The sequence below is a fragment of the Bactrocera neohumeralis genome, chromosome 4, assembly GCF_024586455.1.
Source record: "Bactrocera neohumeralis isolate Rockhampton chromosome 4, APGP_CSIRO_Bneo_wtdbg2-racon-allhic-juicebox.fasta_v2, whole genome shotgun sequence".
Lineage (NCBI taxonomy): Eukaryota > Metazoa > Arthropoda > Insecta > Diptera > Tephritidae > Bactrocera > Bactrocera neohumeralis.
Window position 1 is genome coordinate 32336514 of NC_065921.1, and position 18766 is coordinate 32355279.

Sequence of the window (18766 nt, forward strand, 5' to 3'; positions counted from 1 at the left end):
TAATAAGAAAAATAATTTCTAACCACATCTATTGGTCGATAAGTGAGATATAAGGGATATACTATAGTTTAATGTTCAACTTTGTAAAATCGATCTACAAATTCATGTGAGTTATCTTTCTTCAATTGGTTCCATGTTCTTGACTATACTTGAATACTGTCGAAAGTTAATGCAAGCAGTATACCACTTCCCCCAGCCGCAAGCTACCTGATTTACATAGTGATTTTCGACTATCCAGCTGACTTTGAACGCGTTGTGTTAGTCAACAGCGTGATGATTTTTTTAAAATTAAGTAGACACGTTTTACTAAATATTATGTGGTTTAACCCTGAATATAAATGAAATCGGTATATACCCATAGTACTGGCTTTAGCCCCCTTTTGGTTGGGTTTATACCACAAATATTTCATTTCAATAAAATTGGTTGTTTTTATATTATATAACTATGTATTTCCGAAAAGTCTATGACCTACAATATAAGTGAATAAGTAAACAAATTTGATTGTAATCTATGAATTGACAGTTTCATCGCTTAATTCATATTGTATTTCGATGCAACTTTTTTATACTCTTGCAAAATGTTGCTGCAAAGTATAATAGTTTTCACTTTGTATGTATCACCTAAAAATAATCGAGTTAGGTATGTGATTATATACATATGTATAAATAATTAGGATGACGAGACGAGTTTAATTTATCTTAATGAAGCTTGATACACATGTTCCTTTGCAAAAAAAAGTGAGGATGAGTTCGTAGATGGGCGTTATCGGACCACTGCCATGCACACAAAACGTCATTGCAAAAACCTATAAAGTGCCATAACTATGCAATAAATTAAGATATAAATCAGTTATTTGGCACAGAGGATTGCAGCGTGACAGCGTGAAAATAGATGAAATCATGTCATAACCCTAGCCACTCCCCATATAACGGTTTTGTTAAAAAAAATACTAAAAGTGCGACAAATCGGTAACCAAAGACGACAGAGGCATTAAATTTTACACCCAAGGAAACGAAGTCTAAATTTGACGATGGGGGTTGCACCGCCCATATTTGGGTGAAATAACATATCTCCGGACCTACATACTAGACCAATTTCAACTAAATTCGGTACATAAAATTATCTTGATGTTGTTATGTTTAATTCTGATTAGTGCAATCGAACCATAACCACGCCTACTTTCCACATTGTACAATTTCAATTTTGTATGATGTTTTCACTTGACAGTACACAAATCAAGCACTAATATATATATTCGGACAAAACTTTGCACAAATAGTTCTTAAAAAGTAAGCCAACTGGAGTCTAAAATTATCAAAATCGGACCACGCACCCAATATTTGGAGGCCAGTGCGATTGGCTGACTTTTTGCCAAAAATATCAGTCAAACTGTGAAATACAAGTATATTATTGAAATTCGGGGAAATGTTTTTTTGGTAATGACATACCCTTGTGTTAAAAATTAGCTAAACACGCACAATACTTTCCGTAGCCCCATATGCCTAATATAAAGATTTTCGAACTTCGATTTGACTTTATACTACATAATATGAATCGGGCAAGTTGGGAGTTATATGAAATTGATAGCATATTTTTCTAAAACAGTGTGTCCTTGTACCTGAAATATGTAAAATCGGGGAAAAAAACTAACCCTAGACCCTGAGAGAAATTTGATTGTGGACATTGTGAGAGTATAAAATGTTCGTTTATAGCCTAACCTAGTCATTTCTTACTCTTTATGTTCCTAAAACAAAATTACTAAAGAACAATAAAAACCCTTCACAGGTGCATTTCTTTTAGTAACTATGTGTTCAGTTTGTATGGAAGCTATATGCTACAGTAATCTGATCCGATCTGAACAATTTTTTTGGAGATTACATTGTTGCCTTAGAAAATAATCTATACCAAATTTGGTAAAGATACATTGTCAAACGTGAAAGTTTTCCATACAAGAACTTGATTCCTATCGTTCAGCTTATATGGCAGCTATATGTTATAGTGGTGCGATATCGGCCGTTCCGACAAATGAGCAGCTTCTTGAAGAGAAAATGACGTTTGCAAAATTTCAAAAGGATATCTTAAAAACTGAGGGACTAGTTCGTATATATACAGACGGACGGACGGACGGACGGACAGACAGACAGACGGACATAGTTAAATCGACTCAGCTCAGCATACTGATCATTTATATATACATAAATACTTTAAAGGGTCTCCGATGCTTCTTTCTGGGTGTTACAAACATCGTGACAAACTTAATATACCCTGTTCAGGGTATAAATATGTATACATATGTGTGATTATTGTTTCTCTGTTTGAGTTAAATAATTAAAATTACCTTTTGCAATGTTAAATATATTATGAATGTAGCGCTTATAAGCAATTTCCAAATAATGGTTTCCCATAAAATAAGAAAAACATATTAACCATTGTTGGCTTAACTAATTTGCAATGAAATGATAAGGCTAGTATGTTTATAAAATCATTGTTATGAGCTCTAAAATCTGTAAATGTTTGGAATACTCAAAACAAGTAATGAAGGGCTAGCTGAAAATTTCTATAGTTCAATTTAGAGTGTGTAGCTTCCCAAACTAATACATGCACATTTAGCCATACACGTGAATAATAAGTTCGGTATCTATGTATGTTTATGAGGTGCTTATTATTTACTGATCTTGGTTGCGGTATTAGAAATTTGATCTTACGTTATGAAGGTATTCTCGCTGGCTTAACACTGCCAACAATAATAAAACTGTACTCGTATAATAACCACTATTATGTGTGACATATTACGGAAGCAGTTGATTCCGCTGACCTCAAATCTGAAATCAAAATTTATGCTCTCCGGAGCACGAAAGATTTTCATATTAATACCAGGTTGTTCAATAAGTTTTGTCGTTTGATAAGAAAAACACATTTTTATGATTCAAAATACACCTTATTATTTAGTATAATCTCCGTGAACTTTAATACCATCCCTGAAGTGAGAATCCGGAAGGTCTGCAAAATACGCTTCAACAGTCGTTATGACCTCTTCCTTTGATGAAAAACGCTTGCCACGAATAAATTTTTTGAGTTCTAGAAACAAATGGAAGTCGCTGGGGGCCCAATCTGGTGAATACGGTGGCTGCTCCAACAATTCGAACTTAAATTAATGGATTTTAGCCATTGTCAAAATGCTCTTGCTACACGGTGCATTGTCCTGATGAAAAAAGATGTTTTTCTTCTGCAAACCGGGTCTTTCTTCATGATTTTTTTTCCTTCAACTGGTCTAAAAGGTTTCAATAATATTCAAAATTAATTGTTTTACCAGTTTGCAAGTAATCCACAAACAAAATTCCTCTCGCATTCCAAAAAACTGATGTCATAATCTTCTTGGCCGATTTCCGGACACGAACTCGTTTCGAAGCCGAACAACCAGGTTCACACCACTCTTTAGCCTCTTGCTTTGATTCAAGATCATGGTGATAGTTCCAAATCTCATCCATAGTGATGAATCGACGCACAAAATCCACTTTATCGTTTTTAAAACGCTCCAAACGTGCTGAGAAAGTCGCATTCGAATTTGTTTTTGTTCCGTTGTTAGCGAATGCAGCACCCATTGTCCACACAGCTTTCTAAAACTCAAAATTTCACTTAAAATATGGCTCACACTGCCTCATGAGATATGTAGAGGCCTCTACTAAATCTTGATGCGCTTTTTGGACGTCCTTCACGTGGATAATCTTCAAGGCTTGTACGACCACTCTTAAACTCCGCAACCCATCTTTATACTGTTCTAATTGTAGGTGAACCATCATTATGCACTTTTAACATTCGTTCGTGAATTTCTTTTCGTGCTACTCCTTCCAAAAATAAGAATTTTATCACTGCACGATATTCAATTTTTTCCATTATAAAAAAAATACTGTGAAACGGCGGCTCTAAATGGCTTGTAAACAAAGAAGGAATTGACAGATTGAAATGAAACTTCACATACGTTCACGTGAAGGGTATACCAACAGAAAAAAAATTGGGCTAGTAGCAACGCTCTCTCTTATCCAACGACAGAACTAATCGAACAACCTGGTATTCGAAATTTATTTGTTGATCCTCTGTCCTCGTTCATTTAGTGTTGTTGCTTCTAGAAAATAAAGAAATATTAAAAATTTGAAGTAACCGATTACATATACCATACATACTTATGTCTTTTAATAAAAGCTTTTCCGCAATTAGTTTACAGTCACATCAATCATCATAGTTAAATAACGTCATTTAAATTCAAAATAATGTAGCATCGCTTTTCATAAGTGTAAAGAAAGAGGAGAAATGTTAAAAATAGAAAGTACTCAAATTGAAAGAAAATTTGTATTTTGGTTACATCATTACATGATTCAAAATGATGAAGATAAGACTGTGATCGATACCGACTGTGTCGATAAGGCGCGTGCGTCCGTTTTCGAAAATGTATTTGTATCTATAATATCAAAATCAAAATTGTTTCTTGTTTTTATCATTAATTTTCCGTTTACATTTTGATGATTTTGTGTTATTTAAGGTCCAGGCCCAATGCTGGCTTGCTCAACTTGCTTTCGTTGACTTTTCGAACTTTGAATGCTTGTATGACCAAAAAAGCGCTTTGAGATATTACAAACACGGTTGCCACTTACTTAATACTATATCTTGTGTATCAAAACGCCAAACAAAACATTAGTAATAGTTTAAGTATTTTTTTAAATTTAATTTGAACTAGTTTTTTTGTCAAAATCCCGAGACAAAGAGGAAACTTTGAGACGACAGGCGGGATCCAAGCAGTATGCACCTCGGCTCTCAAGGCGATTCCGGAGTATGCCTTCCGTGATGCCTTCAATGCTTGGGAATAGTGCAAGCAGCGCTGCATCGACGCAGAAGTAGCCTATTTTGAAAGTTGTTAAAGAATTGTAACGATTGGTTCAATAAATTTTTTTAAGGGGGGAGTAAGGTATTTTTGTTTTTTTTTTTGCATTTTTTTATTTTATATTAATGTACAATATCTTAAGATTATTCTGTGAAAATTTGAGAGCAATTAAAGCAAAATTGACGGAGATATACACTTGTAAGTCTCCGCCCTCCGATTTGATTGTGAGCGTCTGTGAAACTTTAAAGCGTTTTTCCCACAACTCACGTTTTCAAAGTCGGTGCCCCTCATAACTTCAAAACTACTGCACCGATCCTTTTGAAATTTTAAACACTATTACATATTTTGCGAAGTAACGCTGGAGAGTTGTTTTTTTTTTTTTTTTGTTCATAATTTTGATTTCGCAATAACAACTTAGCCGATTTTTTCCCAAAAAATTGTGTTTTTCACTTCAAAGTCTTCGAAAAAATTCAAAAATTGGAATTTCAAAAAGCCCTTACAGCGTTACCTGGGGAAAACTATTATCCAACGAATGAACTTTAATTTTTTGATTTTGGATGATCCAGCAACGAGTTATGAGGGAGAGTTTTTTTCGAGACCCATCCGGACAATTGCTGCCATTGCCATATTTTTTAATATTTCTTTCTAAAAAATTGATAAGACATTTTTCGAATGTCATACTTCAATGTGCCATTGGTTGGATAAATAAATTGTAACTGTGTCGTCAGGAAAAATAATACAAAAACATGGCTTTTTTCGTATGATTTGACCTTACCCCTGATTGGAATGATTGTGGAAAACTACATGAAATTATAACGAAGAATGACTTGAAGTTTATGTTAACGGGTGTGGAATTGGGCGGAAATATTAATTGTTCTACATATTTTCAGGTCGCGGCAGTTGGACAGAAGATATTGGATTTGATTTGAATACAGACTTCAATAGTAATTCTTATCTCAGCAAGTAAGTGACAAAGAAAAATTATTTCAAATGTAGTACACTAGTACCTTTTCTATTTTAATAAATTCTTTGACCTGTCAACAGTGAATCCTTTTTATCATTTTCCCCGGCCCTGACAGTATTGAAACAGGAGCCTCAATCCGATCAATTGAAGGCTAATAAAAGTCCATTGAATACTCATCCTATCGTAACTGGCAGTGGTGGAAGCGTGCCAAAACTCGATAAGCCGCCAGCGCACATAGAAACGGTACCAACAACCGAGAATACACCTAAGAATGCCTTGAACAACACTCTTTGCGGATGTGGTTCACCAAAAACCGGCACACCACAGGAAATCGAACACAACGGAAACAATATTGACAAGTCCAACGGCGGTGCATCCAACGCATTCGGTAATGTTGGCTCACCTTACAGCTGCGGCGAAAAAACAATCGGTAAAGTATGATGTTTCACATACGTATATGTATGTATATGCTATGCATAGGTATACACACATATATGTATCACGTATTTGTGCTTTCAAATACAGCAATGTGCTCTATTTGGTAACCTTTTCAGCACAAGGAAATTCAGCGCCCCAACAATTATCCGAAGTCGATGGGAGCAAAATTGAGAACAGTACTGGTCGAGGTGCTGCTAATGGAAATAATACCAATGCACACTCTGATGACCACAAGTAAGCCATAAAGAAGTATAGATTCGAATTGTTGAAACACTTTTTTCGTAATTTTCAGATTTCAGTACATTTTGGCAGCTGCAACCTCAATAGCCACCAAGAATAATGAAGAAACGCTTACCTATTTAAACCAGGGACAAAGCTACGAAATCAAGCTTAAGAAGATCGGTGATTTATCGTTTTATCGCGATAAAATATTGAAGGTGTGTGAGAATCTATTAAAGATATTTAGCATGCAAAGGAAATTATTCACTAATCGTAAGAAAGAAGGATGAGAAATTTGGTTTTAAATTAAACAATTGAAGTCCATATCGTATTGGTTTCATGCATGTTGGTATATTATATAATTATGAATGCCTACATCAATATATACATACATTTGTATGTATATACTACGAAAAAACCTAAAAAAAAATATTCTTTTGTAGATAGAGTGGTTTGAGTACTTTCGCTAACATATTTATTTGCATACACAGTTATATACTACAGTGTCATTTCTAGTTGTGCATATGTACTTGTATATTTAGTACTCATATTCACTTTATTGGAATTTATTCAACTAAATTGATTTTAATATGCTTCAATTAAAACAAATTGCGACAATAGTAGACGGACATATTCGCACATGTACATACTTAAGTGTACAGCGCTGAAATATGTGCTGTACAATATGTAGGCGACAGATATTTATCGTCCGCGGAGCTTGGCGAGTAGACTGAGTCCATACATAACTGTGCTGAATATTTGCTGATTTTTTGCTCGGATTGATTGAGGAACGTAACAATGCAGCGTCGGGTTTTGATGACAACTATCTAACTGTACTTTAAGATCGTAAGTGGTCGGCCCACAGCGGTGCCGAGGGGTGAATAGTACCTACTCTCCAATTGACGCAATCATACAAAACAAAATACAGCAGAATATGTATGGATGTGTATGTATATACTATGTATATGTATGTATACATGTGTATGTATATATGTATATAAAAGTAACTTGTACATACACATACATACATATGTAATTTTTTTTTTGTTTAGGAGTACATTTAAACTTTATTATTATATACTCGTAACAGATCTTACTGACGCTAAAACGTTAAACTGATTATACTGACTCGCTCTTGGAAGTACATGCTTATCATTTTATGTATGCACAAGTACATATGTATGTCTAAGTGTGTTAATTTTTACAACTTTTGTAAAAAAATCTCATTAATTTACTCTTACAGCCTAGGCAAAAGAATTTTGGATACAATGCACACATAGGAATGTATGTACATATGTAACTATGTACATATGTATATCCGAGGCACTTACATATGTATATAGTACATACTAACATATGAACATACTATGTATCCATATACATATACACTATGAAAAAGAGCATGCCCATATTTTTTTATGTACCATCCTGCTAGAACTATTTGGACTAGTCATCGAGGTTGCTATAAATATATTGACTTATTTTTCTTTAACAAGATAATTAACAAAAATTATGAAAAGCGGAAATATAATTAAAGTAGAAATTAAAATAATTTATTATTATATTGCTTAAATAGTACTGTAGTATTAATAAAAAACAATTCTTTGATATTATTAAAAAAAAATCGACATGAAAAAATACAGCTTTTCCTGAGTTTTTGGCACATTCGGAATTTGAGCACTACTTCCACCATACCAATATATAAGTTTTATTGCTCCTTTATTGCTTTTTTTTATTCCGAATTCATATAACAAATTCCAACATGCCGATCAGTGAAGACAATTGAGTTGTGCATAGACTCATTTTAAGTTTAAGTTTTGGTACTTGATAGCAAAAATATATAACAACTTACCTCTGAATCGAATTTAATTAATTGTTAACATAAATATACAATTTTTCCCGGTTAAACCAATTCAGTTTCGAGTACACTTTGTACTGGAAAAAGAAAGTAAAGATTAAAATTTTAAGAAGTCTACAAGGTGTGTTCAAAAAGTATCGCGAAAGTTTTGCTGACAGTTTTCTTCGATTGCAGGAGCGTGGTGCATCATCAGTTCTTGCCACAGGGAAGAACGGTCAATAAGGAATATTACCTGCAAGTTATGCGCAATTTGCGCGAAGCAATCCGCCAGAAACGCCCGGATTTGTGGAAGAACAAAAATTGGCTTTTGCACCACGATAACGCCCCTGCTCACACATCGTTGCTTGTGCGCGACTTTTTGGCCAAAAACAACACACTAATGATGCCGCAGCCACCGTATTCCCCAGATCTGGCCCCCTGTGACCTTTTCTTGTTCCCTAAACTGAAGAGGCCCATGAAAGGACGACGTTACGCTTCTCTTGACGAGATAAAGACGGCATCGAAGGAGGAACTGAAGAAGATAAAAAAAAAAGATTTTTTGAAGTGCTTCGAAGATTGGGAAAACCGTTGGAACAAGTGTATAATATCTCATGGGGATTACTTTGAAGGGGACAAAATAGATATTCATGAATAAATAAATAATTTTTGAAAAAACACAAAATTCGCGATACTTTTTGAACACACCTCGTATACCTATAATACCCATAAAAAATGCTAAATTTCGCGTAATATCTCAATAAAAAATGTTGATGATTCATTTCCATTATAATTGTTTTCCATCATAACGTAGACCCTTTGACACCAACAGTGTCGAATAATCTATCTGCCTGGTTATAATACTGGTGCTGTGAAGCAATAGGTTCATATATAAATTTTGGAGTTACGTACCCATAATGCGTGCATCAGAAATCTGCACCAGTGCTACCGCAAGTATAATCGCTTAAAATACGCAGTTGCGGCAGAGATAAAGAGAAACCCAACTAATCTCTCATGGGAAGTGAGAGAGCAATTGCTAAACGGTAAAACCTCCAGAACTTTGACAGTTGACTTTAATTTAAATGCACAAAAATGATTGTTTTTTCCGATCTGGCTACAATGAAAACTGTTATAAAAAAAACGCTAATTTTGAGACGCCCTCACACTGGAATAAGTATGGATAGCGAGATATGCTATATGTAAATATATTATATTATAGAAGAAAAAATTTTTTTTTCCGGTCCGGTCCTTGTAGTTGCGGTGCATCAATGCATATCTCTGCCGTGCATCCCTACATACACATGTGGCATTTGGAAAAGAACAAATGAATTTTGTTATTAAAAAGGTCTGATATGGGTAACTCAAGCATTACTACATTTATGCTGAAGAGCTATCAAATTTTAAAAAAATTAAGAAAAATTTAATTCTCTCCATCCTCTCGCAATCAATATAAATTAGTTTAGATTTCGTCCTTATATAGCAATACATTTCCAAACAAATACTTTAGTGCTATCTGCAAGTAGACCTAGTTGTAAATATACTCCTAACTATATATATATGTATATGTATATTATCGTCAATTTATTCTTTCTTATTGTTATAGAGTGTCATCAAAATATGCTTCCATGAGCGTCGCCTACAATTTATGGAACGTGAGCAAATGCAACAGTGGCAAGCTTCTCGCCCTGGGGAACGGATTATTGAAGTAGACGTTCCACTTTCATATGGGCTATGTCATGTATCGCAACCGTTAAATCCGAACTTCTTGAATACTGTGGAAATCTTCTGGGATCCCTTAAAGGAAGTAGGCGTTTACGTTAAAGTGAACTGCATTTCAACTGAGTTCACACCCAAAAAACATGGAGGAGAAAAAGGAGTGCCATTTCGACTACAAATTGAAACTTATATAGAATCAACCAACTCTACCGGAGGAGCAACGGCATCAGCAATATCGGCTGGTGCTTTATCAATTGCATCTAGTTCAGTATCAGCTGGGATAGCATCAGCGTCTATGCCGGCCGGTACTAATATACCATCGGGGAACAACCACTCGCTCATAAGTGGCAAGCAACCGGTACATGCAGCAGCATGTCAAATCAAGGTTTGTGGTTAAAGTTTCAATTTAATATTACTCACATACATACGAGTAGTACATTAATATGTATATTTATTAATAATATAATATACGATAACATATACATATTATGTATGTCTTCAATTTAGTTTGACCATATAACAAATATAACTTAATTTATATTAAATGTTTATGAAGAAAATAGTTTTTGTAATAATAATTATGAAATGTTATACATACAAGTATGTCCTATAGCCCTTTAAAGCGCGTTAAAAAAATATTATTTTTCTTATGCAATATACATAGATATACATATGTGCATATGTATTTATGTCTAATTCGCAATTATGAATGGGAACGGGAGAAAAAATCATATCATCAAGTGTAACTCCAATAATATGATAATAATTAGTACGTGTATGGAAAATATAAAGATCGAAACCGATATCATCAATTTTTAGCACCAATAATATATAATAATATATATGCTCAATAATACATTATATGTACAAGGTCTGTCGCAAAAGAAACAGAACTTTTTAAATATAACTGTTTCTGGTGGCGCCACCTATTGGTGGGTATATGAAATAAAATGTTTGATCTCTTGTGGACATTTCGTAAAAGACAATTGGATAACTACAATCGATGTTATCGATCAAAAAGTGACAGCAGCTTTTGGTCATCGGTCGTAAAATGCAAAGAGCAAATATTAAATTTTGTTTTAAACTTGGGAAATCGTTTACTGAAATAATGCGCCGTGTCATCGGTCGACGCTTTTCATTGATTTTTTGACAAAAAACTCCATATTAACCATTAATCCCTTCATTAGCCCATGCCCATGAAAGGACACTGGTTTCAGGACATTTCAGCTATCCAAAAGGCGACGACCGATATTCTCAAGAGCATTCCGAAAAATGACCTTAAACACTCACTTGAAATTCTAATTGACCGGGCTAAACGCTGTATCGAAGCACAAGGAAACTACTTTGAATAAAAAAATATAACTTTTGAAAAATATTAATTTTTTGTTGTTTTTTTAACAGTCCTGTTTCTTTTGCGACAGACCTTGTATATGTATTTTATTTCATTTGCATATCTCAGATATTTACCAATTATTTTGGAATTTTGGATTTCAATTATTTTTAAATGGGATTGTTTCGATATCTTCAATAATATTGTAATCCCCCCCTGGCCCCTATATAGTTAATATCAGGATATTCGAACATCGAAATTTACTACATATACATATGTACATATGTATGTATATGATTTGTTTTACACCTTAAAGTATTTCCCTAGCTTTGATTCTTGCAAGTTGCAAGAGTATAAAATGTTCGGTTGCACCCGAACTTAGCCCTTCCTAACTTGTTAAAAACTTAATGTTTATATGTACGAGGTGTGTTCAAAAAGTATCGCGTATTTTGTGTTTTTTTCAAAAATTATTTATTTATTCATGAATATCTATTTTGTCCCCTTCAAAGTAATCCCCATGAGATATTATATACTTGTGCAAACGGTTTTTCCAATCTTCGAAGCACTTCAAAAAATCTTTTTTTTTATCTTCTTCAGCTCCTTCTTCGATGCCGTCTTTATGTTGTCAAGAGAAGCGTAACGTCGTCCTTTCATGGGCCTCTTCAGTTTAGGGAACAAGAAAAAGTCACAGGGGGCCAGATCTGGGGAATACTGTGGCTGCGGCATCATTAGTGTGTTGTTTTTGGCCAAAAAGTCGCGCACAAGCAACGATGTGTGAGCAGGGGCGTTATCGTGGTGCAAAAGCCAATTTTTGTTCTTCCACAAATTCGGGCGTTTCTGGCGGATTGCTTCGCGCAAATTGTGCATAACTTGCTGGTCGATATGGTTAGGTCCTCAGAAACTTCTCTAACGGTGATTCGACGATTGGGCAATACCATTTTCTCCACTTAATTAATTTTTTCGTCTGTTGTTGAAGTGCTCGGGCGGCCGGCACGCTCTGCGTCGTTCACATCTTCTCGGCCTTCTAAGAACATTTTGTACCACCGATAAACGTTGCTTCGGTCCAAGGTAGCTTCTCCGTATGCCACAGTCAACATTCGGAATGCATCCGCGCACTTAATTTCGTTTTTCACACAAAATTTGATGCAGGTTCTTTGATCCATTTTTTTGAATAGGTAAAAATCGAAGACGATCCAAAACACGTGCAAGCAAAGCAGCTGTCAACAATTAAATGAACATTCAAAATGGCCGAGCATAAGTGAGAGGCAACATAACGCCACAAAAAGTTCGAAATTCGAATATACGTAACCCGCGAAAATTCAAAATTCGCGATACTTTTTGAACACACCTCGTATAAATAGTGATATACAATTAATGAAGTTAAATTGCATTCAGAAATGTAAGGGAATCGAAGGCAACTAATTTAACAAATTTATTGGGAACAAATTGAAAACAAGTTTTTTTATAGTTTTTGGCAATGTTTTTTATTTAATTTTAATTTTTAACATGTGAAAAAAGGAAACACTTTTAGTTTTACGAAATAAATTCCAATATTAAATAAGGGAAACTAATTTCTATTCAATTGTGTTAATATTAATCTCTAATTAGTATCCTTTTTTTTTTTGAAAATCCATAGTTGTTTATAATTAATCGAAAATACATCGACATAGAATCAAGTATGTTTTGGTAGAGAAAACTGGAATAGCTTTCCATTAATTCCGAACAAGTTGCCAAAGCTCATCTTAGTTAAATTGCCACTTTCACTGTATTCCACATTTTAGATCTGGGGATTGTGGAAACCACTCCAATACATTGGTATTATCGATTCTAAACCACTCTTTTGTACGCTCAGTCGTGCGTTTGAAGTCGTTGCCTTACTGAAATACCAACATTAGCGGCATATTATCTTCAGCGTGCTGTAGCATATATTCTTGAAGTGTTTCAACATAATCGGTTGCCTTAATAATGCCCTATATCCTATGGAGCGGCCCAAACCGTTGTATAAAAATGACAACCAAACCATAACGTTTCCGCCACCATATTTAACGGTCTTTAATGTTGTAAGTTGCATTTTTAGTTCTTACTTGAGGAAATAGCTCATTCAGAATTAATGAGTTTTCTTGTGTTTCACGTTCTTTTTGATCAACAATGGAACTTTTCTTGTGCTTAGGGTCTTTAACTTTTATTTGTAAACACTTTATGGATAATTGATGGATCAACATCAATGTTAAACTCACATTTTATTTGTTTTATGGAAATAAATGGACTTTTTTTTAACACATCGATTTATATAGTATTTGTTTGGCAATCTTATTTTGGGTTTCCTGACACCTATTTCAATCTGGGCAACTCATCTAACTCTTAGTTCAAAATTTTTTTTTTTGGAAACTTGAAAACTACTTCTCTCGACTAAATTTTTAATATGCTCTCGAGGTTTTCGTTCGCTGTGTTTACCCTTTCGCACATCTAAGTATTTAATAAAGAGGAAACATACACTAACTGGTCACGATTAACATATAAATTACCATAACTAAGCACTTAATTATACTATATATAATATATGTGACCTGGTATATAAAAAAAGGAGAAGAATTGAGATAACGAGAAACTGACGATTATTTTTAACAGCTTTTCCCAGAAAACTAGTTTTCGCACGTTAGCTCCCTTTTCGTAGACCAGGTCACATATATAAAAGTCTAATTTGACACAGGGGATTGCGGTAGCAGGGCCACCTTTGGGAAAACATTTTTGTATGTAGTTTAATGTACATATCTCCTAAACCACTAAAGCTAAAACAACCGCAGTATCTATAGTTGACTTTTGACTGAAAATGACGCTCAATGTATTGGATATACAATTAAAATTCAGAGAATCCTCTCTTGACAATATTAACTCTGTGTATAAAAATTGTGTTGAATCGAGGCATATATCGGCCAATATCTGAGATATCTCAATAAAAATTCTCATAACAGTCTATTTTTATGCCTGAAATAGATCAAATCGGACGAAAACTTGACCTAACCCCCATTATAGCTTTTACTTTTATATTTTACGGTATTTCCCTGCCTTTGATTCCTGCAAGTTGCAAGTGTATAAAATTTTCAGTTGTCCCTTAACCCTTCCTTACTTGTTATATCCTTATTTTCATTACACATAACAAAATTAGAAAACATGAACAAAATATCTTTATTATGACAGTTTTGTACTGAAACAGAACAAAAGTGTCGAAAACATATGTAGACTCTAAATTTAGATATCCCCAATTTTGATGTTTAGTAAAACCTTAAGACCTTCCGCATAATTTTTTGTATATTTTTCGTTAGGGCCAGAGAGTAAGGATCACATGATGTTTGCATGCACGAAAAATTTTGTTTTTGTAGAGCCGTGTTATTAACCTTAAAATATTATTCTTACTTTATCTCGTAAAATTAACACGTTTTTGTAAAAATATTTTTGTTTTTGTTTAAAAACGACACGGCGCCCTTATTATATCGCACAACCGTAAACTGACTTTGTTGAACACAGAAGGGATTTTTACCAATTGTGTGTAAATAATTTGCATTTTTAGTATTTTAGTTTTATTCACCTAACGGTTGTACGTACCACCTAAAAATAATCGAGATAGACACAGGGTTATATATATATAAATGATCAGGATGACGAGAAAAGTTGAAATCCGGTTGACTGTCTGTCTGTCCGTCCGTCCGTCCCTGCAAGCTGTAACTTGAGTAAAAATTAAGATGTATCAATGAAACTTGTTGTGTGGGTTCCTTAGTACAAAAAAGTTTGAGAATTTTTAAAAAGTGGGCGTGGCTCCGCCCTCTAACAAGTTTAATGTACATATCGCCTAAACCACTTAAGCTACAACAAAAAATTTGTTGAGTACAAATCTTATAAGAACTTTTGCCGACAGTCTGAAAATGAATGAAATCGGAAGGTAACCTCGTTCACTACCCATAAAACGGTACTGATTAAAACTACTAAATGTGCATTAAATCCGTAACTGTATATTCAAGAGAAATTAAATTTTTTTACCGAGATCGTACGAGAGGGCTTTATATCAGTCTTTGTTAAAATTGGACGATGGGCGTGGCACCCACTTTTAGGTGAATTCCTATATCTCGAGATCTGCTCTACCGATCTCAACCAAATTTGATACTTGACATTTTTTTAACATTTTCATATTACCGTGAGAAAATGTGCAAAATCGAACCACAACCACACCCACTTTCCATACAACACAATTTTAAATTCCTTTTGATTCTTTCACTCTCCGCTATACAAATCAAGAAGCAATCAATGTAACGAGATAAAACTCTGCACCAATAGTGCTTAAGTGTATGCCACCTTATAATCAAAAATTTAAATTCAAATCCAACAAAAACTGTTCAACCCCCTAGGTACCGAATATTTGAACCGCAGTGCCTATAGTTGACTTTTGATCGAAAATTTCGGTCAATGTCTGTGATATATAATTGAAATTCAGCGATAATCCTTCTTTGACAGCGGTATGTCTGTACTTCAAAGATGGGTTCAAACGGACCAATACTTTAATTAGCCCCCATATACCTAATATAAAGATAATCGAACTTCCGATTGACTTTGTACCTCATATATCGGCCAATACGAGTATCTGAGGTATCTCAATGAAAATGAGCTAGCGTTTACCCATAACAGTGTATCTTTGTGACTAAAATAGATAAATTTGAGCGAAAACTTGACTTACCCCCATATAGTTAATATCAGCATTTTCGAATATCCGGTCGACTTTACTCTATGTGATTAATTTTTTAGTAAGTGACATGTTAATAGTATGGGGTATTGGGAAAAATACATAGATAAAATCTGGTCGATACTACATCAACTTCCTTAAACTGCATATGTGACCTGGTCTACGGAAAGGGGGCTTAGGTGTCAAAAAAAGGAGAACCATTAATGAGATATCGAGAAACTGACGATTATTTTTAACAGCTTTTCCCAGAAAACTAGTTTTCGCACGTTAGCTCCCTTTTCGTAGACCAGGTCACATATAATGGTTTTCGTTTTTCTAACAAACCTTATGTGTCTGTTAATATAAGGGGTTATATATAGTATATGTATATTGCTTGGATTTCGATCCTCAGGTCGACGTTTGGCTTGAAAGTTTGCAAGAGTATAAAATGTTCGGTTGCACCCGAACTTAGCCCTTCCTTACTTGTTCAAATGGAGTTTGTTTTTGTTTTATGCATTTATGTCCTTATTATTTTTCACAAAACTGTCTGTATATGTACATATATATGCATCAAAGTGTTTATAAATTCCATTCAATAAAATATATTTTTTATATGAATTAAAATCCAGTGCTTTAAATTTTTCTAGGTATTCAAGTTAAAAGGTGCTGATCGTAAACATAAACAGGATCGCGAGAAAATTCAAAGGCGCCCTCAAGCAGAGCAAGACAAATTCCAGCCAAGTTATGAGTGCACAATTATGAACGACATACCTCTGGATATATTAGCACCCACAACATCGGGTTGCTTTAGCCCTGAATAGTAAGATACATACATATATGTATATATATCCAGTAAATATATTGGGTGGTGAAAAAGTCTTTTCGTATTTCTAATCAAACTTCTACCTATTTTTTTTTTATAATAATAAATAAATAAACACATATATGTACCATTTTGGTCGACCACCGTAAACTTTACAAACTTCATTGGTGGCTTGCGTGGCATTCTTCCCTTTTTTAAACAAAAATTTCAAAATATTGCGAATTTCTTCATTATTTGCACTCATTTTTTAGCAGCTGTAATTTTTTTTAACTTCACCGAATTTAATTTTTTTTTTTGGTTAAACTTTTCCAACACTATATGGTATGATAAAACGTGATTGACAGCACTGGAGATATACGACTGCAACAATATCTATTAACAAAATACGAAAAGACTTTTTCGACTACCAATATAATGATTTGTCAAAAAAGTCTTGCGGTATTTTTATTGAATTTTTTTTTTTTTATTGAAATTGAAATGAATTTTTGATGACTCATGTCCAGCTCTTGGCCGATGCTACGGCTGCTACTATGCCGGTCTCTTTCGACCAATTCAGCGATTTTATCGCAATTTTCGACGACAGGCCATCCGGAATCTTCGATAACGAAAACGTTGAAACCATTGAAACCATCGTTGTGCGGTGGAAATGGAAACTGTATCGGGTCCATAAACTGCACAAATTTTATTGGCGGCTTGAGATGCATTTTTGCCTTTATCGTAGTAGTACTGTAAAATATGCGGTATTTTCTCTTTATTTTGCTCCATGTTTGCGACGCTATAAGTCATGAACGATTTAAAAGAAACGACAATCAATCAAACACGTGTTAGCGCGTGAAATGACTCGATGCGACGAATAAAACTAGAACTACGCGCTTTCAGCGGCAACTAGCGAAAATACCGCAAGACTTTTTTGACAACCTATTATAATAAATCATACTTAATTTACACTATTATGGAATTTTCGGTTCAATTAATACTTGTATTTGTAGTTGGTAATTTGGTATTCGAAATTATGATTTTTAAATAAGAACGGGAACTAGTATAAAAACTATCAGTTTAACAGACATATGGCCAGCAATTAATTAAAATTAACAATACCAAGTATGAACGCAATTCATTTATTTAGGTATATTATAAACACGTATTTTATATGGTAAAATGTTCGCAGTTCCATGACCTGATAATCGAGAAACATTATACTCTTCGAGTTTCGTTTGGCTATAACAAGTTTGTAATTACGGTCACGAAATTGTTCTTATGTTTATTCCAACATCTTCCGCTAATAAACCAAACCATTTGAAAAGGACATGTAATTTTTAAAGGTGCCGGCAGAGAGGACGCTGAAGACCGAGTTGAGGAAAATGACGCCATCGGACCCAATACGATTCACGCTTTTTTCATCGCTTCAAAGTACTATTTTCCAAAGTTTGACGTCCTTTTCTAAATGCTCTTTGGCAAAGTTCAGCCGTTTTCTTATGTTTCCTTTAAACAAGTATTGAAAGAAGAAAAGAAGAACTCCTGACTTCGAATTTATAAATTAACAAAACGTTTGGTAGCCAATACAAATCTGCACAAGCATTTAATTTCCATTGCCGCCAGTTCGGTGATATGTCTAAAGGTATGCGCTCCCGAGTGGTTAAGTCTTGATCTCCCGAACGCGGAACAATCAAGAAGGAAGCGTTGAGTTGTTTCCAGCTCGCTAAAGAATTTGGATTACTTGTAACAAAGTTTATGGCGTTATTAAAACTTTTTCAAGAACATTTCATAATTTTGGCAATCTGAGTTGGATTTTTGCTTTTTTTTTATGTAGATCAAAAATCATTCTCCTTTTTCCCGGAGTACATTACAAATTTC

The 18766-nt window shown here is 34.3% G+C and overlaps 1 protein-coding gene across 1 annotated transcript in view; it reads left to right on the forward strand.

The window, feature by feature from the left end:
- Positions 1-18766, forward strand: part of LOC126757236 (upstream-binding protein 1) — a 44669-nt gene that overhangs the window by 14522 nt on the left and 11381 nt on the right. Inside the window, exons 4-9 of the mRNA XM_050470977.1 lie at positions 5768-5840; positions 5922-6271; positions 6396-6513; positions 6572-6716; positions 9936-10433; positions 16737-16909. Coding sequence (XP_050326934.1) covers positions 5768-5840; positions 5922-6271; positions 6396-6513; positions 6572-6716; positions 9936-10433; positions 16737-16909 — 1357 coding nt within the window. The remainder of the gene's footprint in view (positions 1-5767; positions 5841-5921; positions 6272-6395; positions 6514-6571; positions 6717-9935; positions 10434-16736; positions 16910-18766) is intronic.